This window comes from Prionailurus viverrinus, chromosome A3, assembly GCF_022837055.1.
Source record: "Prionailurus viverrinus isolate Anna chromosome A3, UM_Priviv_1.0, whole genome shotgun sequence".
Taxonomy (NCBI): Eukaryota; Metazoa; Chordata; class Mammalia; order Carnivora; family Felidae; genus Prionailurus; species Prionailurus viverrinus.
In genome coordinates, this window is record NC_062563.1 from 120,592,887 (window position 1) to 120,615,772 (window position 22,886).

At 38.2% G+C, this 22,886-nt stretch overlaps 1 protein-coding gene across 3 annotated transcripts in view; it reads left to right on the forward strand.

The window, feature by feature from the left end:
• Positions 1-22,886, forward strand: part of ASXL2 (ASXL transcriptional regulator 2) — a 134,590-nt gene that overhangs the window by 58,747 nt on the left and 52,957 nt on the right. For 2 of the 3 annotated variants that reach the window (XM_047853823.1, XM_047853822.1), the window contains 2 exons: positions 16,939-17,047; positions 21,061-21,211. In XM_047853823.1, coding sequence (XP_047709779.1) covers positions 16,939-17,047; positions 21,061-21,211 — 260 coding nt within the window. Of the gene's footprint in view, positions 1-16,938; positions 17,048-21,060; positions 21,212-22,886 lie in introns of those variants that run through there. The other variant, XM_047853824.1, reaches the window with a different exon arrangement.

Sequence of the window (22,886 nt, forward strand, 5' to 3'; positions counted from 1 at the left end):
TGCACATGTGGATGTGCATTTGACTCTGTGCGGTCTTACCACATGCATAGATACATGTATCTACCACCACAGTCAAAATACAAAACAGGTTTATCAACAAGAGGATCCCTTGTGTTGCCGATTTCATAGCTACACCTACCTGCCTAGTACCACCTCCATCCACCCCCCTCAGGCCAGCCACCACTAATGTGTTCTCCATTTCTGTAATTTTGTCATTTCAATAATTTGTATTAATGGAATTGTATGAAATATATAATATTTGGGATTGACTTTCTCAGTGTAATTCCCTGTAGATTCATCCAGGTTGTTGTCTGTGTCAGTATTTCGTTTCTTTTTTTATTGCTGAGTAGTATTCAGTGACATGGCTGTACAGTTTATTTAACTAGTCACTCATCGAAGGACATCTAAATTGTCTCCAGTTTTTCACCGTTACAAATAAAGCTTCTATGAAAAGTATACATGTTTTTGTGTGAACATAAATTTTCCTTTCTCTGGTGTAAATGCCCACAAGTGCAGTTGCTGATGTTGTATGGTAAGTGCATATTTAGTTTTTTGTTGTTGCTGTTTAAAAAAAATTTTTTAATTCATTTTTGAGAGACAGAGTGAGTGGGGGAGGGGCAGAGAGAGAGGGAGACACAGAATCTGAAGCAGGCTCCAGGCTCTGAGCTGTCAGCACAGAGCCTGATGTTCGAACTCATGGACTGCAAGATCATGACCTGAGCTGAAGTTGACACTTAACCAATGGAGCCACCCAGGTGCCCCTAGTTTTTTTTTTTTTTTTTTTTTTTTTTTTATGTTTATTTTTGAGAGAGAGCGCGAGAGTGTGCTAGCGGGGGAGGGGGGGCAGAGAGAGAGGAAGACAGAGGATCTGAAGCAGGCTCTGTGCTGACAGCAGACAGCACGATGTGAGGCTCAAACTCCAAACCGTGAGATCGTGACCTGAGCTGAAGTCAAGACACTTAACCGACTGAGTCACCCAGGTGTCCCATGCACGTTTAGTTTAAAGACACTTTCACATTGTTTCCCACAGTGATTGTACCATTTTACATTCCCACCAGCAACATTTGAGAGATCCAGTGTCTTTGAATTTGAAATGAATTTCTTATAAATAGCATATAGTTGGATTGTGGGGTTTTTAAGCCTTCTCTGCTAATCTTTGCCTTTTAATTTGTATATATACGTTATTTATGTTTAGGTTAATTATTAATAGAGTTTATGCCTGCCATTTTATTATTTGTTTTCTATTTGCTTCTTCCGTTTCTTGTTCTTCTATTTTTCTTTTCTTACCTTCCCATGAATTATTTTAGGGTTCCATATTGGCTTATTTATAGTGCATTTCTTTGTATATCTGCCTAATTTTCTTAGTGTTTGCTCTGGGTATTAGAGTGTACAATATGTGATTTATCATTCTGATGGTATGAGCATTTTACCACTTTGAAGTGTGGAAGCTATTCCATTTAGGTTCTTATCACATGATGTTTAAATTTTTGTTTCAATCATCAAATATTAGCTAAAACCTCATGAGAAGGTTAGTCTATTGTATGTGTGCTTACTTCTATTCTTCCTTCTTTCCTGGTGCTCTAGTATCCTTTTATCTTTCTGTTTAAAGAACTTCCTTTAGCCATTCTTGGAGAGTGGGTCTGCTAGCAATACATTTCTTTAGTTTTATTGTTTCTAGGACTGTCTTTATTTCTCCTTTGTTTATGAAGGACACTTCTTTAGATCTAGAATTCTTAAGGAATTTGTATAAAATCAACGGTTCATTTTGTTCAGCATTTGTAAGATGTGGTACTATGTCTTTCTGGTCTCTGTGGTATCAGATGAGAACTCTACTGTTGATTGAATTAGTATTTCCCTACGGGTAATGTGTTGTTCCTCTCCGACAGCTTTCAGGACTTCTTTTTTGGATTTAGTATTCAGAAATTTAATTATGTGTCTTCATGTGCAGACTTCTTTGAGTTTATTTTATTTAGATTCATTGAGTTTCTTGAGTATTTATGTTTATTTTTCACCAAAATAAGAGAAGTTTTTAGCCAGTAGTCCTTTGAATACTCTTTGTCTTTCTTTTCTTTCTGGGCTCATGGTATGAACTTTTTTATAACTTTAGTTTCTTTGCAATTTATTATATTTTCATTTGTTTCAGTAAAGTTTCTTTTATAATTTTTTTAAAGTTTATCTACTTTTGAGACAGAGAGAGAGGGAGACAGACAGACAGACAGAGTGTGGGGTTGGGGGGAGGGCTGGGGCACAGAGAGAGGGAGATGCAGAATCCGAAGCAGGCTCCAGGCTCTGACTTGTCTGCATAGAGCCCGATGTGGGGCTCAAACTCACAGACCGTGAGATCATGACCCGAGCCAGAGTCAATGCTCAACTGACTAAGCCACCCAGCTACCCCTGTTTCAAGAAAAATTTTAAGTGCATATAGAAGCATCCTTGTCTTATAATTTCAACATTTGTCTTAGTGTTGGTGTCAGTTGATTGTCTTTTCTCATTTAGGTTGTGATTTTCTTGGTTTTTGGTATGATAAGTGATTATTGTATTTGGATCCTGGATATTTTTTATTTTTATTTTTATTTTTATTTTTCAGATCCTGGATGTTTTAGTTTTTATGTTAGGAGATGTTGGATCCTATTAAATTCCAATCTTTTATTTAAGCGGGGATTCACACTGCTTGGGTTTACCATGTGAGTTCTAGACTCCCTTGGTGGACTGTGATTCAATAACAATTTAATTTTCACAGCCTTTGCTTTGCTATTTGGGTCTTGTTTTTTTGTTTTTTTTTTTTAATTTTTTTTTCAACGTTTATTTATTTTTGGGACAGAGAGAGACAGAGCATGAACGGGGGAGGGGCAGAGAGAGAGGGAGACACAGAATCGGAAACAGGCTCCAGGCTCCGAGCCATCAGCCCAGAGCCTGACGTGGGGCTCGAACTCCCGGACCGCGAGATCGTGACCTGGCTGAAGTCGGACGCTTAACCGACTGCGCCACCCAGGCGCCCCTGGGTCTTGTTGTTTTGATGACAGAGGCTCCCAGTGATATCTGCTGTTTTCTTCTGAGGGGGTAGAAGGAGTTTCCATAGGCCAGGCTGCCTGATGCCTCTAAATGTGGGATAAAGGAAGTCTCCAGCCTGTGGAGGCAGAGAGGCTTTCCAGGCCATGTGCTTATGATGGTTCTTTCACTTGCTTGTGCCACTGGTCTGCTGAGCCTATCAGGGGAGAGAGCTAGTAGCCTTTGGCTGACCAGGACAAAGAGGCTTCCTGAACTGGGCTGCTGCTTCTGGTCTGATCACATTTGCAGATGCCGCCTTGCCTTGCCTTGCCTTGCCTTGCCTTGCCTTGCCTTGCCTTGCCTTGCCTTGCCTTGCCTTTTTTAGTCTTTATTTTTGAAGTTTGAGGGAAGCTCATTTGCAGTCAAAACCATTTAATTGTATAAGGTTTACCATAACTCTTAAGTTACTTCTGTGAGTTGGAAAATGCTAGAAACTAGTAAGATTAATGAATCAACTGACTACTTCAAAATTCTGAATCTTGGGGTGCCTGCCTGGTTTAGTCAATAGATCATGTGACTCTGGGTCTTGGGGTCATGAGTTCAAGCCCCATGTTGAGGCTACTTAAAAAAAAAAAAAAAAAAAAAGAATTCTGAATCTTGACGTAAGTGGCTATGCCAAGACTGAGAGTTCCTGTTCAAAAGCAGAAAATAATTGTAATAAATAGCTTTGGCTGTTTAGATATATAAACTATATTGCTAAATGAACAAAAAATACCAAATATTGCAAAGATGCAAAATCACAACAGATTGTTTTTTGATACTTAAATCTGTTGAATTTTAATCTCTCTCCAGCTTATTTCTTTCAAAACTATGTCCATAGCTTATAATGACAAGTATTCTATTCTTAGTTTCTGTTTTCTTCGCTAATACTTGTTTTATTCCAAATAGTATGTCCTTATATGCAGCCCTTCACACCTCTTTAGTTCAGAGACATGCTCTTTAGGAACTTGGCCCGGCCAGTTAAGACATGTCAGCATCCTGATCAGCTGAAATAAAAGCATTTGGTATTTTTTTATATGCAATAGTTACAGAGTGACCTTAGAAAGATTGTGTTTCTCTTAAAGTCTATATTTTCTTTTTATTATGTTATTTCTCGTAAGATTGAAAAGCAAGATGCTTTAGTTAACCAGTAGTGGAAATGGCCACCGGCTAAGATAGGAGTCAGGTACTTTATGCATATGATCTTTTAAATCTTTTTTTTTTTGTTTTAAGTTTATTTATTTTCAGAGAGAGAGAACGAATGAGCGATGGTGAGCCAGGGGAGGGGCAGAGAGAAAGAGAGACTCCCAAGTAGGCTCTACACCATCAATGCGGAGCCTGATGCGGGCTCACGAACTGTGAGATCATGACGTGAGCCAAAAATCAAGAGTTGGACACTTAACTGACTGAGCCATCCAGGTGCCCCTGATCTATTTAATTTTAAACCCTCTGAAGTCTTTATTTCATAGATAAAGACATTGAAGCAGTAAGAAATTACATAGCTAGTTAGTGAGAAAACTTGAATCCACATCTGTCTGACTCCAAAATGTAAGTGCTGCTTCTGCTGCCTCATTTTTTCTTTTGAGTAGGATCAGGAGATGGAGTAAGGCTCTTAAAGGAGTCTTTTTTTTTTTTTTTTTTTTTTAATGTTTATTTATTTTGAGAGAGCGAGTATGAGAGGGGGTGAGGCAGAGAGAGCGAATCCCACACAGGCTTCTCACTGTCAGCACAGAGCCAGATGTGGGGCTCAAACTCACATACGGTGAGTTCATGACCCAAGCCAAAGTCGGACACTCAACCAACTGAGCTCAACCAGCTGAGCCACCCAGGAGCCCCTACTTTAAATTTTGCTTTAACATTTATTCATTTTTTGAGAGACAGAGTGTGAGTGCGGGAGGGGCATAGAGCGAGGGAGACACAGAATCCGAAGCAGACTCCAGGCTCTGAGCTGTCAGCACAGAGCCCGACACAGGGCTCGAACTCAACGGGCTGCGAGATCATGACCTGAGCTGAAGCTTAACTGACTGAGCCACCCACATGCCCCTTTATTTACTTAAAATAAAACAGAATCATTGGCTCTTTTTTTTGTTTGTTTTCTTTTTTTCCTCTGGTGAAATGGTTTTGCTTATATCTTACTGGTACTGGACAAACCATGCTTTTGAGAAAACAGTAGTAGGGGAAAAAGTCAAAAATGGAAAGATAAAGATGAGAGTGTAAACAGTATACAAAACACATTTTTCAGAGTCTGTGTTTATTTCTGTGACCTCCACCTCCATGCTAGTCCTAGATTACTCTCTTATTTGTTTTATGCCCTTTGGCTACTCTGCTAATCCAGACCTTTCATTTTGGGATCCCAAAAGGGCTTCTCCAAAAATGCCTGTTTAAAAATTTCCATCTATACCCTTTCAGCTGTCCAGTGATCCTTTCCCATTTGTTTCATGGTGTGTTTGGGGAGGAAAATAGTTTGAAGAAACTAATTTATTAAAGTATGGATGAGTCACATGCTACTTTAAAAATCTTTACATTTATGTTATTTCCTTTTTATTTATATTTTATTTTATTAAAAATATTTTTTAATGTTTATTTATTTTTGAGACAGAGCACGAATGGGGGAGGGGCAGAGAGAGAGGGAGACACAGAATCCGAAGCAGCTCCAAGCTCTGAGCTTTCAGCACAGAGCCCGATGCGGGGCTCGAACTCACAGATTGTGAGATCATGACCTGAGGTGAAGTTGGAAGCTCAACTGACTGAGCCACCCGGGCGCCCCAATATTATTTCCTTTTTAAAAGTTAGATTCGTTGTTACCCAAATGAATTTCTTGTTGGAAGAATTGCTGGTAACATGACCAAGGGAGAGCAAACAAAAGACTTTAATGAAGGGTTTCTAAGAATACAAAAATTTCCAGTGACTTAAAAACCTACCAAGGTTATTTATTAATTTAGTGACTTCTAAACTCCCTGTTTTTCAACATAAGGGTTCTGCTGAGTTCCGTTTTGTTCTATGTGCTCTGTCAGGTAAGTATGCCATAAAAATCAGTTCATCCTTAGTTTTCAAGTTACTTAGGCTAAATTTTCAGTTCATATGTGGATAATGATTACTGTGCATATGCATCTGTGTCTGTATAGATATGTGCATAAGTGTATCAGTTGAGTGAAAGATTCTTATGTTTATTATCTTTTTATATTTAAAATTAAGCTGAAATAGGGCATTCAAGTATCTGGGGAGCTAGATGACTCTACATATCTTTTAACCTTGAAAGTCTGAGTCTGTTATTTAATCCTATTGAAATTCAAGGGATTGAGCTTTGAAGGATAAATATAGAGTGTGTAATAGTTCCGTCAGAGATAAGGAAGCTGATTAATTGAGGCCTAGTTTTGACAAGCCTATTCTGTAGGAGGGAGTACAGAAAAATGAACAAGAGATTGAGATTAGAAATTAGGCTGGATAAATTATTACAAGGGGAAATATCAGTGGGAATAAATAAATTAGACTGTTGAAGTCTGTTTTTTCTTTTTTTTTTTTTTTTAAATGTTTATATATTTTTGAGAGAGAGCCAGCGAGTGAGCAAGCGCAAGTAGGGGAGGGGCAGAGAGAGAGAGGGACAGAGGATCCAAAGCTGGCCCTTGTTGACAGCAGAGAGCCTGATGCAAGGCTCCAACTCAGGAACTGCCAGATCATGACCTGAGCGAAAATCAAGAGTCGATGCTTAACCGACTGAGCCACCTAGGCGCCCCTACACTGGTGAAGTCTCTTAAAGCTCTTTATCAAAGGCTTGAAATGAGCATAATAAATACTGGAGGATATTGGAGAATTTTGAGGATGAATAGTAAAAGTTTATTCAATTTCTTTAAATTGGTTGCAGGAGGGGATGCCAGTGAGGAGAGAACCACAAATATGGGAAGGTATAGACTTTAGGATTTTATGAAGAGTCTTAAAGTACTGGAAGGACTGTCCTATGGAATAATGAAGAAATAATGGTAAACTTCTTCCCCCCACTACAAAGATAAATTATTTCAAGGTCATTTTGGAAAATTCCCAGTACAGAAAATCACAAAGAGGAAAGAAAAGATTGTCCCAGATTTTTCCACTGTGATAGCCACTGATTTCCAGCATAAAATCAAGACTAAAAATGAAGTTATGGGAAGACACACTTGGCTAAGCTTGAGGAAGAATATAAATGATCGGAAATGCTTGAGGACATAGTTAGCCTCCACCACCTCAAATGCTTGTGCAAAAGATTGGACAATTACCTATTGATGTTTTCAGAGGAGCTCTAAGCATCTGTAGTAAATGGGCTAGATGACCTGTGAAGCTCCTTGTCATCAATCTGTGGATTTACCTGATTCTTTTTTTTTTTTTTAATGTTTTATTTATACTTGAGAGAGAGAGAGACAGAGCATGAGCGGGGGAGGGGCAGAGTGAGAGAAGGACACAAAATCCAAAGCAGGCTTTAGGCTCTGAGCTGTCAGCACAGAGCCTGACATGGGGCTTAAACTCACAAGCTGTGAAATCATGACCTGAGCTGAAGTCGGACACTTTACTGAATGAGCCACTCAGGCCTCCCATTTTTTAAAAAATATTCATTTATTTTTAAGGGAGAGAGACAGAATGTGAGTGGTGGAGGGGCATAGAGAGAGGAAGACACAGAATCCAAAGCAGGCTCCAGGCTCTAAGCTATCAGCACAGAGCCTGATGCAGGTTTCAAACTCACGAACCACGAGACCATGACCTGAGCCAAAGTCGCATGCTTAACTGACTGAGCCACACAGGTGCCCCTGGATTTACCTGATTCATATCTGTGGGTGTTACATAAACTGAAAATAAGGTAAAGAATGAGTAAGAGTTGAGGATTTTATTTGACCTAGCAAGTCCATTTCTGGGTATACACATAAAAGAATTGAGGCAGAGACTTGAATACATATTTTTGTAGCAATACTCATAATAGCAATAGTCACAATAGGCAAAAGATAGAAACAGCCCAGATGTCCATTAATGAATGAATGGATGAACAAAATGTGGCATATACATTCAGTGGACTGGTATTCAGCCTTAAAAAAGAAGGAAATTCTGGAGCACCTGGGTGACTCAGGTAAGCATCCCACTCTTGATTTCGGCTCTGGTTATGATCCAATAGTTCGTGGGATCAAGCCTGAGTCAGGCTCTGTGCTGACAGCAGGGAGCCTGCTTGGGATTCTCTCACTATCTCTCTCTCTGCCCCTCTTCCACTCTGCTGCGCATGCTCTCTTGCTCTCTCTCAAAATAAACAAGTAAATAAATAAATATTAAAATAAAAAAAGGACATTCTGACATATGCTACAACATGGATGAAATTTGAAGACACTGTACAAAGTGAAATAAACCAGACATAGGAGGAGAAATTCTGTGTGATTCCACTTACTGTTTATAGAGGCAAAAAATAGAAGGGTGGTTGCCAGGGGTTGGATGTAGGGGAGAAATGGAGAGGTGTTTAAAGGGCATAGGGTTTGAGTTTTGCAAGATAAGAGTTCTAGAGGTTGGTTGTGTAAGTGGTATGAATTTATTTAAGTGTAAGTGAAGTGCACACACACAGAAATGGTTGAGTTGGTAAATTTTATATATAGCTGTTTCTGATTGTGTTCAGTTCTTTTTTTTTAATGTAAATTTACTTATTTTGGGAGAGAGTATGCATGCATGCCAGCGGGGGAGGGGCAGAGAGTATCCCAAGCAGGCACAAAGCCTGTCAGCACAGAGCCTGACACAGGGCTCCATCTCTGTTGAGACCATGACCTGGGCCAAAATCAAGAGTCAGACGCTTACCTGACTGAGTCACCCAGGTGCCCCTGATTGTGTTCAGTTCTTGTGCTGATAGCAAAATTGCAAATATGGTACATTATTTTACATTACTAAACATTTAAAATTTGCAGCAGCTTGCCTCGTCTCTCTGGTGGGAGGGAAATATCAGTTAATCATAAATTAAATGATCCTATAGTATGTGTGCACGCACTAGGAAATGAAGACCTCATATTATCTGGCTCTGCTCAGTGCCAGCTCTGTTTGTTTGTTTGTTTATTTATTACATTAAAATGTAAGAATGTGTACTTATGGAAACTTCTGCTTCCTTTTTTATGTCACCAGCACTTACTACCTTGTGGTTACAGAATAGCTGCTTTGTAAATGTTGAATGAATGAGATTCATTCAGATTAAAACAACTTTACTGAAGGCACCTAGGTGGCTCAGTTGGTTAAGCATCCAACTGTTGTCATGAGTTCAAGCCCTGCACTGGGCACGTGCTAGGTGGGAAGCCTACTTAAAAGCAAAAACAAAACAACTTTATTGAGGTATGGTGTATGTAACATAAACTTCATCCATTTTAAGTGTACAGCTCAATGATTTTTAGTAAATTTACTGGGTTCGGCAACCATCAGCATAATGCAGTTTTAGAACATTTCCATCTCCCCGGCAAGATCCCTCATACACGTATACAGTTAATAGAAGTTCTCATTGCCAGGCATTAATCTACTTTTTGTCTGTAGATCATGTCTAGATATTTCATATAAATGGAATCGTATGTGGTTTTTGAGATTAATCATATTGTAGCTTTTATAAGTACTTGATAATTTTGTATTGGTTCATATTGTTTTCATAGCTTTTCTCATACACAGTGCATGTTTTTAGCTTTTTATTTTATTTATTTGACACATTAATTTCAGACTTTAAATTTTACTAAAAGTGGTAGGAAGTGGTAGGAAGAATTTTAACTTTTACTAAAATTTCCCAAATGCTAACATTTTATACTTTATCATTCTATCTATCTAATTTGTATTTCTGAAATGTCAGATTAAATTGTAGACTTAACGCTCTATTCACATTTAAACACTTCAGGGTGTGTTTTCTAAAGGAAAGTACATTCCTTTACATAACCACAATGTAACTCTCAAAATCAGGACACTAACTTTGATATAATATTACAAGCTAACAAACGCAGTGTATTCAGATTTGGTAATTCTTCCACTGATACCCTAATTCAGGATATCACACATTTGCATCTTTTTCATGTATCTTTATAGTCTCCTTTAACTGTGGAGCTGTTCTTTAATTTTTGTCTTTCACGACGTTGGCATTTTTTAAAGAACTCAGGCCAGCTGTTTTGTAGTCTGTCCCTCAATTTGGTTATGTCTAATGTTTTCTCACAATTAGATTTGTGTTGTGCTTGAGTAGGCTGGAGCAGAGGGTGTGGGAAAATGATCATGGTCAGATTGTATTAATAATTCTGGACTTGGGAGACACCTGGGTGTCTCAGTCTGTTGCGCATCTGACTTTGGCTCAGGTCATGATCTCGCAGTTTGTGAGTTCAGGTCCCACATTGGGCCTGCTGCGGTCAGCCTGTCAGTGCAGTGCCTGTTTGGGATCCTCTGTCCCCCTCTTTCTGCCCCTCTCCCACTTGCATTCTTTCAAAAAAGATACATTAACAAAAATAATTCTGGACTTGACTCTAGGACATTGTGATATCGTGGATGAATTTTAAAGCTAGGCGAGGTGGCATGATCATATTTGTTTTTAAAACTTTTACCCTGGCTTCAGAGTGGAGAATTGATGGGGGTGACGGTAAATTTACTGTCTCTTGAGATAGGGAACACTGGAATACTATGAGAGTGGAGTGGAGGAGCAAGCCGTTAGGGTCATTACCACAGTTAGTGAATCTCTTCTCTGACATACACTTTATATATATTACCTATAATCTGTGCAGTCAAATTACAAAGTAGGTGGTATTACCCCCATTTTATAGAGGAGACAATGAAGATTAAGGGCATTTAAAGTGACTTGCCTGTGGCCACTCTCAGATCTGTATTCAGATGAGTGTGAATATATGTCTGGCTCTTTTTTGCCACATGGTGATGCCTCCTTTCATTAGTTTCTATATGTAATGTTTCACCTGAGCAGTGTAATTACAAACCTCAGGTCTTTCAGCCCTACTCAATACTGCTGAGTTACAACTCTTCCTGCAAAGAGAACTAAATAAGGCCATTGGCAGTATAACTGAAGTTACTTCTATTTTGGGGACTTGTGTATGAAACATCTTACTGTATTCCTTTACATGAGGTAGATTCAGCACAAAATTATAGCACGTGTTCCTTTCCCTCCTCCCCAACTCTACTTTCTTGAGCATGGGTAAGAAAAATTAGAAGTTGCATTGTCTCATGAATTATGTAATCTCTTGAGGCGTTCTTGCTTCAGGTGTCAGGACTTACCTCATACTGTACTTAAACTTGACTTTACGTTGGTATTGATCTTCTGAGTACCAGGGTTTTATCGCCCATTCACATGGAACCTATTTCTTTGAATTATCAGTTCTTTTATTTAATTATATAATTCTGGAGTTATTTTCCTTGAAGATCTATTATACTACCATCATGGGAAGTATAGCCTTTTACACTTCTCTGCCATTGCTTCATTATTCATAAAAATAAACTGCCAGGATTTTCTGACTTTTTGTATTTTCCTGAAACCAAATCTAAGTTTTTTTTTTTTTTTAATTTTTTTTCAACGTTTTTTATTTATTTTTGGGACAGAGAGAGACAGAGCATGAACGGGGGAGGGGCCGAGAGAGAGGGAGACACAGAATCGGAAACAGGCTCCAGGCTCTGAGCCATCAGCCCAGAGCCCGACGCGGGGCTCGAACTCCCGGACCGCGAGATCGTGACCTGGCTGAAGTCGGACGCTTAACCGACTGCGCCACGCAGGCGCCCCATAAGTTTTTGTTTTAATTAGTATATAATTCTGTATATCTTGTGGGTTATTCAGAACTTCCCTATTTCCTTTAAAGGAAAATTATACCCAGATTTGCAAGGAAAATATTATGATGGTGTTTTTAAGACTTTTACCACATCTTTTCACCAGATGTGTATCATTTACTTTCATTTCTTGGGTTTTCCTTTAAAAATTTTTTTTTTCTCAACGTTTATTTATTTTTGGGACAGAGAGAGACAGAGCATGAACGGGGGAGGGGCAGAGAGAGAGGGAGACACAGAATCGGAAAAACAGGCTCCAAGCTCTGAGCCCTCAGCCCAGAGCCCGACGCGGGGCTCGAACTCCCGGACCGCGAGATCGTGACCTGGCTGAAGTCGGACGCTTAACCGACTGCGCCACGCAGGCGCCCCATAAGTTTTTGTTTTAATTAGTATATAATTCTGTATATCTTGTGGGTTATTCAGAACTTCCCTATTTCCTTTAAAGGAAAATTATACCCAGATTTGCAAGGAAAATATTATGATGGTGTTTTTAAGACTTTTACCACATCTTTTCACCAGATGTGTATCATTTACTTTCATTTCTTGGGTTTTCCTTTAAAAATTTTTTTTTTCTCAACGTTTATTTATTTTTGGGACAGAGAGAGACAGAGCATGAACGGGGGAGGGGCAGAGAGAGAGGGAGACACAGAATCGGAAAAACAGGCTCCAAGCTCTGAGCCCTCAGCCCAGAGCCCGACGCGGGGCTCGAACTCACGGACCGCGAGATCGTGACCTGGCTGAAGTCGGACGCTTAACCGACTGCGCCACCCAGGCGCCCCTCTTGGGTTTTCCTTTAAGGAGTTTTTTTGGTTTGGGTTGTTTTGTTTCCGTTTTTGTGTTTTGGATTCTAGGTACTAGATCCTAGATCACATTATTTGTTTCTTTCTCTGACTTAAAGTACTTTATTTTTTTTTTTTAAGATTTTATTTTTTTAAAGTGATCTCTACACCCAACATGGGACTCAAACTCACAGTCCAGAGGTCAAGAACGCAAGTTCTACTGACTGAGCCAACCAGACGCCCTATTAATGTAGTTGTTACTGATTGATGTCTTGTTGGTTACTGTACTAATACATGGCCAACCATTTGCTTATTAATGAACTTTAAGCCATTTTCAGTGCTTTGACACTTTTAACAATGCTGGATATAATCCTCCTATATATGGCCATAAGTCCTTGTGGCCTTATTTTTATGGGATGGATACAAGTGGGATTATTGTATCAGTGGGCCCTAATTTTTTTTTTTTTTTCATTTCAATGGAAATTTCCATGTTACTTCCCTAAGATAGAACTGAGAAGGGATGGGAAAGGTGGTAATTTTTAGCTCTGCCAACAATCTTTTAAGAGTACTCATTTGCCCATAACCTTATCAGCAATGGATTTTATCAATTCATTTGATTTTTTGTTTTTTATTTTAAAGTAATTATAGACTCCCAGGAAACTGGGAAAGTAATCCCATGTATACCTCACCCAGCTTCCTCCAGTGGTAACATAGTGCAACATCAAAACCAGGAAATTGATGTTAGCACAATACTGTTAACTAAGATGTGGATTCATTTGATTTCCAGTCTAATCAGCGGTATCTTGATTTAATTTTTTCCCCTTTGATCACTAAGAAGTTTGGGCTTCCTTTTAAGTGTTCTATAGGCCATTTACATACATGTTTTATGATCACTTATTCATATCCTTTATCCACTTAAAAAAATTTTTTTTAAGTTATTTATTTATTTTGAGAGAGAAAGAGAGAGCACAGGCTGGGTAGGGGCAGAGAGAAAGAGAGAATCCCAAGCAGGCTCCGCACCATCAGTGCAGAGCCCAATGTGGGGCTCGAACCTACAAACTGTACCTGAGCCGAGATCAAGAGTTGGATGCTTAACCAATGGCACCACCCAGGCTCCCTCTTTATCCACTTTTTTAAATTAGTTGTTTGTGTTTTCCTAAAAGCAGCTCTTGTAGGACTCTTCATTATTTTGTCTGCCATTTGTTTCACAGTTACTCCTTTCAGCTTCATATACTGTCTACAGTTTGGTTGATCTTATTTTTTTCCTACATAGAGATGTTTATTTTTATTTAATTATTGTTTCTCTTTTGTGGTTTTTAGGTTTTTCTCTCTTATTTAGAAAGGTTTATCTATCTTGCAGTGATACACTATTTTCCTTTTAATAATCTCCTATTTTTTTACAGTTTGGCCTTTAATCCATTTGGAATGTTGTGCATATACTGTGAAAATTATTTTCCCCAGATGAATAACATGCTATGCCAGCACTACTTAACATAAACTATTTTATTTACAATTCTTTTGGTTGCTTTTGACTTAAAATCTCAGCAGTTCCAAAGGTAGGATCGGCTTAAGGCAAGGCTTGATAGAACTGCAAAAGTAACATTGCTAAAATTATTGCTGTTTTCCTTTTTTTTCTTTCGTCAATTCAGTGCCTTTTTGGGTGTTGTATTTTTCCCTATAATCCTTATCCAACCCTTCCTTTGTCTGTCCTATGTGTTGTTTACCCCAAATCCAGATACTTTCCTCATGGTCACATGATTGAAAGGTTTAGGCATTACTTCATCTTACTGCTAAGGGAAAGAGAAGGAGTTTCTTTTCTTAAATGCCCAAGTAAATAGCTCCTAGGATTGTTGCCCCTGATTAAGTCATGTGTCTGTTCCTGAATCTGTTACTGTGGGGGTGGGGAATGGGGGTGCTTTTTCAACTGACTGGCTTTTTTCAACCAGAAATCATGGTTTAACAGTTTGAATTTACACCTGTGATGCACAGGGGGTTGAATCTGTCTCAACCACATGTGTGAGAGTGGGAGAGGAATAATGTTCCATGGGAAATTTTAGGTATTGTCTTCAGAAAAGGGAATAGATAGATGCTAGGTAGTCAAACCACAGGTGACGATGTCATGAGCCTGTCTCCTTCCTACTACACAGATCATACAGATAGGTACAGAATTGTACAGTTAACAAAAATCTCACTTTTTACATTTATTAGCTGTTTCTGTATTTTGTTTTAACAACAGTCTAGAGTGTTAATTTGCCTATTTATTTTGTCTTGGAAACATATTACTTCAATAATCATAGCATACAGTACATTTTAATATCTTTTAAGTCTCCCATCATTTTTTGCCCAGAGATTTTTTTTTAAGTTTATTTATTTTTTTGAGAGAGAGAGTGAGAGAGAGCACGAGCACAAGTAGGGGAGGGTTAGAAAGAGAGGGAGAGAGAGAATTCCAAGCAGATTCTAGGCTGTCAATACACAGCTCGACTTGGGGCCTAAGATCATGAGATCATGACCTGAGCCAAAATCATGGTCGCTTAACTGACTGAGCCACCCGCCCAGGTGCCCCGCCCAGAAATTTCTTATATATTTATGTGATATAAACTTAGGAGTTCTGACTAGAATTGAAGTGTGTGTGTGTGTGTGTGTGTGTGTGTGTGTGTGTGTGTGTTTTAAGTAGGCTCCAACGTGGAACTTTGTACTCACGACTCTGAGATAAGAGTTGTATATTTAACCAACTGAGTCACCCAGTTGCCCTGCAGTATGTGTGTTTTTAAGATGGAAGTTCCAAATTATGTAAACATAACCATGAAAATCAACCTGGAGAGTCTCAACACTTTCTTCAGGAAAAAAAAAATTTTTTTTTTTTAAATTTTGTTGGTTGCCCTCCATCTTCTTAACAGTTTTTGACCCTCAACACTTTCATAACTACCAGAAGACAGTGGACCCATGGTCCTGCTCTCCCCCATAGACAACTCTTTAGGTATATCCAAGATACCTAGCAGCCTCTTCTATTAGGCTTATTTGGGTTTTTGAGTGGTACCAACAGAGAATTAAGAGAGAGAACAGCTGGAAATGTACAAATAAGCTCAGGTATTAGGAGGAAAAAAATCTTTTTAAATTAAGGATGTCACACATCTATTATATTGCTATTTGTTAGATAAGTACAAAAAGATAGGAAAATGAAATGTGGTAACAGAAAGGAAAGTATTATATTTATATTTTTTTACAGATAATCTATTATATACCCAAAGCTCTAGAGGTTTGGTGAATGTATATTGAAATTAGTAAACATTTAACCAAGGTGCTACAAAGAAGATAAATGTTCTAAAGCCTACTTTACCTGTTTAAGTGATCTTATAATAGATCTAAGTACAAGAGACTATTGCATTTTTTATATATATATATATATATATATATATATATATATATATGGCATCACTGTGTCGTACACTTGAAACTAATATGAGTAATATATGTCAATTATATCAATAAAAATGTAAAAAATAAATATGAGACCATACAAATGTGTTCTTTCACACCTCAGATTCAGTCTGTTGCATCAGTGTGCATGGAGATAGAGATATATGTTTTTTATTAATATTGTTTGTGTTCTGCCCCCCCCCCCCCCCCGTTTTACTTCTGGACATGTAAAGCTTGTGAAAACTTCTGCTAAATGAAGGAGAAATCTTTTTTTTTCCTTTCTTAATTTTTATTTATTTTTTTTAATGTTTTATTTATTCTTGAGAGAGACAGACAGACAGACAGTGTGAGCAGGGAGGGGGCAGAGAGAGAAGGAGACACAGAATCCGAAGCAGGCTCCAGGCTCCGAATTGTCAGCACAGAGCCTGATGCAGGGCTCGAACTCACGAACCGTGAGATCATGATCTGAGCCAAAGTTGGACCTTAACCAGCTGAGGCACCCAGGTGCTCCCTTCTTTCTTTCTTTCTTTCTTTCTTTCTTTCTTTCTTTCTTTCTTTCTTTCTTTTTTAATTTTAGCTTTATGGAGGTATAAATTGACAAAATTGTAAGTGAATTACAATATTTGTAAAATATATTTGTAATAACTCCTGTGAGGTACATGTTCTCTTGCTAACATGTTAGCTACTGCATCAGGATGAAGAAAATTAAAGAATTAATTTTTCTTTAGGTACATGGGGATAAATTTTACATCCATTTCTCCATGGCATCCTTTCTGTAGGTTGATATTATAGTTTATAAAATGTGTTTATAGTTTATAAAATGTGTTTATGTGAAATGATGTTGATCAGTTAGTTTTATCTTAAGTCAGTGTCATGTAGGATACTCAGAGACAGAAACTAATCATTGTGTTCCTCTTGTTCTTTTTTTTTTATTTTTCCTTTGCAGTGGGACTTCCCCTCTTGCATGCCTGAATGCAATGTTGCACACAAACTCCCGAGGTGAAGAGGGCATCTTCTATAAGGTTCCAGGTAGAATGGGCGTATATACTTTGAAGGTAAATATTTTTGTTAGGACGTCACTTAAAAACTAAAATCGGGAAGAGGTAATATGTTCAACTCTGTGTCCTGCACAGTTTTTTTACTAATCTGTAACCATCTGTAGGTAGACCAGAAAAGTAATTTTATTTTTTATTCTTTATTATAATGCTATCTTGAAAGGATGAACTGAAAATGACTTCCAGTGACTTTTTTTTTTTTTTTTAATTTTGTTTTCAACGTTTATTTATTTTTGGGACAGAGAGAGACAGAGCATGAACGGGGGAGGGGCAGAGAGAGAGGGAGACACAGAATCAGAAACAGGCTCCAAGCTCTGAGCCATCAGCCCAGAGCCCGACGCGGGGCTCGAACTCCCGGACCGCGAGATCGTGACCTGGCTGAAGTCGGACACTTAACCGACTGCGCCAGCCAGGCGCCCCTTCCAGTGACTTTTTAAGGGACCTCCCAACATTTGAATAATGAGTGTTATCTTGGAGCTACCGCCTTGATGCTTTATATTACTTTGTGATTTTATTCTTGTAGCCTGGATGCTTTATATTACTTTGTGACTTTATTCTCCATTAAATTCAGAGCTGCAGTTCTCCTTTTGTAATGGAGAAAAAGCCAAAGTTCTTGCTTAGTGTTGGCCAGGTAGGATAAGAACCGGAATATGGACCCAGATCTGACTGGATTCCTGACTGAGTCTTCGTTCTTTTTTATCCTAATAGTCTTGCTGATTTCTGATTCTGGCACTGAGGTCCCTTCAGTGACAAACAGGAAAACCAATTTAAAGGAGTTTGATTAAAACAGAGAGTTTACTATAGAACTATAAATTCTGAGGAAACTCAGCCTGGATCCAGGAGCTCAAATGATGTCATCGGGGATTGGTCTCTGTCCTTCTTTTGGCTTCATTCTCAGGCAGGCTCTCTCCTATTGTACATGACTTCACTGTCCACCCCAAATCTGCAGGCTGTAAGTCTGGAGAGAAAAGAGCCTTGAGTCTGAAGTGGGAGCCCTCCAGTTAGTTTTGATTTGGTTTAATTGGTTTGGTTTGGCCCATGTGTCTATACTTGAATAATGAATGCACTGAGGCTTCTGATTGGCTGTACACAAGTTCATGATCACTCTCTCTGTTTTTTTTTTAAATGTTTACTTATTTTTGAGAAAGTATGAGCAAAGGAGGAGCAGAGAGAGAGGGGGACAGAGGATTTGAAGTAGACTCCGGGCTGATGCCCCAGACTACTTTTGATGTGAGGTTGAGGGTAAGCCCTCTGCCAGACGAATTCAGGAAAGGGGTTGTATGCCAGAGGAAATTATCAGCAGGAGGAGAATTAATGCTTGGCATGCACTGACTGTTATCCATGTGTACGTGGGACTCTGTCCCCTCTTTTCAGCTTTGCGCTGTAGTCATCACTATGTTCAGTGGTTTTGTGTAGCCCACTAACATTAGAAAGTTCTAATTTACCTATAAAACCTCCTTTTTATACACTTTGTTAAACTTCTGTGATTAGGGACTCTACTCCCACAGGGAGCTTTTTGTGTTTCTTTTAAGTGTTAGTTGTTCTAGACCTTCCATATTGTTAATAACATTAATTAAATGCCTACTCTATGCTGAGCACTGTGGAGGTCATAAAGAAGAAACTGGACGCTGATCTCTCGACTCTCACATAGTTATTAAGCAATTGCATACTGACAAAATGTACTGTGATATAAAGTACTATATTATAAGGCCTCATGATCATGTAGAGAAATAAAGATTAATTTTGAATAAAAGGATCTAGGAAGCTTTTCTTTTTTTTTAACTTGTAAGATTTGAGATAAACTTTTACAAATAAGTAATGGGAGGGGGCCTTCCAAGGATAAGGAAATAGCTTAAGTAAAGGCACAGATAGAAAGATTCAGAATGGATTTGAAAATAGAGTAAATTAGACTGGTTACCATAATCTGTGTGTGGGCTAGTGTGGTAACGGGTTGGGGGTGGGGTTAACATGAGGTAAAGATCCAACTTTGGAGGCTTTTGAAGACCTGACTTAGCAGTTTGAGAGAGAAAAAAAGAGAGATAGCTGAGGAGATGGCAGAGGTTTTTCAGGAAAATAGCATGATCAAATCTGTTAGGAAGATAATTCAAGTAGGATAGATTTAAGGGTAAAGCAGGGATTGTTTGCAAGAGATAATTGGCCTGAACCATGAGAGTGGTAAAAGAGATAGAGGCGAGGGACATTACAGAAATAAAATGTATACTATATGGAGTTGGTAATGATGAGGTGAAATGATTCTGAGATTTGGGGCGTGCACAGTTGACCAGCTGATCCTGAAAGGGTCACAAGTTTAAGTTTAAGAAGCATTATGTTTGTACTTAAAATACTTGTTGAACCTACAGGTCAGGAGGTCTGGCTGGCAACTAACTGTAAAAGTCCTGCATTTTGAAGGAAAGAATACAAAAATATAGGGTGTGTATTTTAAGAAAGTATATAACATAAGAAATGACTTAGAAATGGCACTAGGATATAAACATAAGTGGGAAGTATCAGTTCCTTACTAGATCAGAGGTTATTATCTTGGCTGTAATGTTTTGAGTGCCAGTTGTAGGTAGGAGGGTTACATGTCAGAATTATTTTTTATCTGATTATAAAAATTAATTATGTGGGAAAATAAAAAAAATACATTGAGAGGGAAAAAGAACCATCCATAGTTTCATACCTTAGAAATAACATTAATATGTATATTTATGTGTGTATATTTTTATATACTATATACATATATAGTAGTTAATATTTATTAAGCTCTTATTATATGCCAGGCACTATTGTAAGCATTTTACATTTAACTCATTTAATTTCTGAATAATCTTTTAAGGTAGGTACTATTATCCCCATGGTATAGACAGGTAAACTGAAGCATATGAGGTTAAGACTTTGGCCAAAGCTGCATAATTAGAAGATAAAGCCAGAATTCAAACCCAGAAAGTTTTTATTTCCAAGTTCTTGATCTTGCAGCATATACCGTTATATTTCTCATATACTGTGCTGACACAGGTTATCCTTTCTGATTAGCAATCTCACTATCCAACGTAGAAACCAAAGATTCTCAGGAGTTGTTTTTTTTTTTTTATTTTTTTTTAATGTTTATTTATTTTTGACAGAGACAGAGACAGAATGTGAGTGGGTTAGGGGCAGAGAGAGAGGGAGACACAGAAGCAGAAGCAGGCTCCAGGCTCTGAGCTGTCAGCACAGAACCCGACGTGGGGCTTGAACTCACGAGCTGTGAGATCATGACCCGAGCCGAAGTCAGACGCTCAACCGACTGAGCCACCCGGGCGCCCAAGTGTTTAAAAAAAATTATTCCTTTTGCGGTGCCTGGCTGGCTCAGTTGGTAGGGCATTCTGGTAGAGCACGTGATTCTTGATCTTGGGGTTGTAAGTTTGAGCCCCATGTTTTAAGATTATTTAAAAATACAAAAAAAAAATTTTAATTTCTTTTATATTTGACTCTTGCTACTTATTAACCAATATGTAGGAATCAGATTCAAATAATACAGTATCTGTTCCTAACCAGACTCAACTGAATTCATAATACATAATGGTACATACATGCAAATAATGTGTGTGTGTGTGTGTGTGTGTGTGTGTGTGTGTGTGTATATATATATATATATATATGTATATATATATGGATGATGAATATATCTACCTTTTACAAAATTTTTATTATATACTTGTTTTATTCTGAACATTTCCTCATTTACTTGGACTTAATATATTTCCAGTTTTTGTCTAATTTGAGCCTCTGTATTGTGCTTGCATATGATTGTCATGTATAATTTTTATCTTTGGATGTAGATGGAAACATTAGCTAAATTGACCCAAAGAAGAGAGATGACAGGAATTCAGAAAATATTGCTGGTTCTGCTACTGAATCCTATAATACTAAAAATTATTCAGCACAGTTAAGTTGCAAACAATGCATATCAGAAATTTAATTCCTATTTGCTGAAATGGTAATGATTAATCCTAATTGGATGCCTACATTTTCAGAAAGATGTGCCGGATGGGGTGAAAGAGCTATCAGAAGGTTCAGAAGAAAGCAGTGATGGTCAGTCAGATTCCCAGAGTTCTGAGAACAGCAGCAGCAGCAGTGATGGTGGCAGCAACAAGGAGGGAAAAAAGAGCAGGTGGAAAAGGAAAGGTAAATCCACCTGATCTCTCAATAAAGTACTGAATGCTATAGGACAAATGCCCTTGTTAGCTCCTCTTTTTTCAGACCGTAGGACAGTCTGTCTCTTTCCCTTTCCCTGTAGATGGGTACCGTCCAGTTGAATTTCTTGAAGTGATGGAAATGCCCTGTGTCTATGGAGGTCCAACCCAACATAGCCAGTAGCTACACGTGTCTATTGAGCCCTTCAAATATGGCAGTTTGGGAACTGAATTTTTATTCTTTTTTAACTTAAATAGCCACATGTGGCTAGTGGCTATCGGTTGGACAACATAGTTCTAGGTTTATTTATTTATTTATTTATTTTTTATTTTTATTGTTTTCAGTATATGAAATTTATTGTCAAATTGGTTTCCATATATAGCTCTAGGTTTTATCTGGATTTATTTTCAGTTCTTGGTCAGCCATAGCCTTTTTTTTTTTTTTTTTTTAAAGACTGTTCTAATTTTTTTTCTTGTCTTTTTAATCTTCTCTTCTAAAATTTGAGCATTTTTTGCTCTAACAGCTATATGCTTACTAGGAAAGAATGCTTTTCATTTCTGCTAGCAAAGCCTAAATTTAGTCTGATAGTCTTTGCTCTTTCCTGCTTGGTGTCTGCTTCATAGCTTATCCAAAAAAACTTTTTTTAGGGAATAGTGTCTTTGTTGCTACAACTTACCTGAGATGGATTTTCCACTTAAGGATGCATTTTATTTATCTATTCTTGCCGATTATCTGTAGCTTCTTGTCAGAGTCTTCTTAAAGAGGGCAAATTGTTTTCACCTCAGTATTCATAAATTCAGCTGTACATGCAGGGCAGATTTTAAGCCAAATCATGGTGGTTTCTTTTCAAGGACTGATATAGGGATATTCCAGAACAAAATAGACATCCAGGAGTGTCCCTAGCTTGGATATCCTCTTAGGTTTGTGTTATAGGTCAACTCTCTTTGGATCTAGAAACGAGAGTTATATATGTAGGAATCCTGGATTCATTAATTTTAGGTGCCTTTGGAACTATTGATGTGGAACTGTATGAGAAAAGCAGTCTGATTCATTACCATCACTGCATTCATGCATGTGCTACTCTTGGAGAGAACTGAGATGATTGGTGGCATCATTTGTGTCCTCTGGTAAAGCTACCACACATGCAATTTGGGCACATTTTGTAATCAGGATTTTAGCTTTAAGATCACAACCACTTAAGAGAGCAACCTAGACCTCAGATACTAGGAACGAATGGTATAAAGTCAAATAAAGCTAGTACCTGTGGTAATTATTCTTGTGTGTGTGTGTGTGTGTGTGTGTGTGTGTATACACACACCCTGTCAGTAGTGAAAGGAGGTGTGGTCCATGGCTTTACATTCCTTAGATTCCACTAAGGATCTTTTTTTGGGAGGGTGTAGCCAAAAGTGGTAAGGGGTCTATATCTCCTGCTTGTCCCCAGTTTAAACTTTTAAGTTTGGAAATTGTTGTTCTAAGATTAGGAACCAAGCCAAGTCATTAAGCAAGAGAAGCAGTTAGCAAGATTCATAATTTCTAGATATGGCTGGAAACAGAAATCAGTAACAACGTTGGTCAGACTAGTGAATTTGGGAAGAAAATCATGGTCTTGGAGGTCTCTCCTTTTCAATAGCCACATATGCAGCAGTAGCTGTTGTGAGTAGGGGCT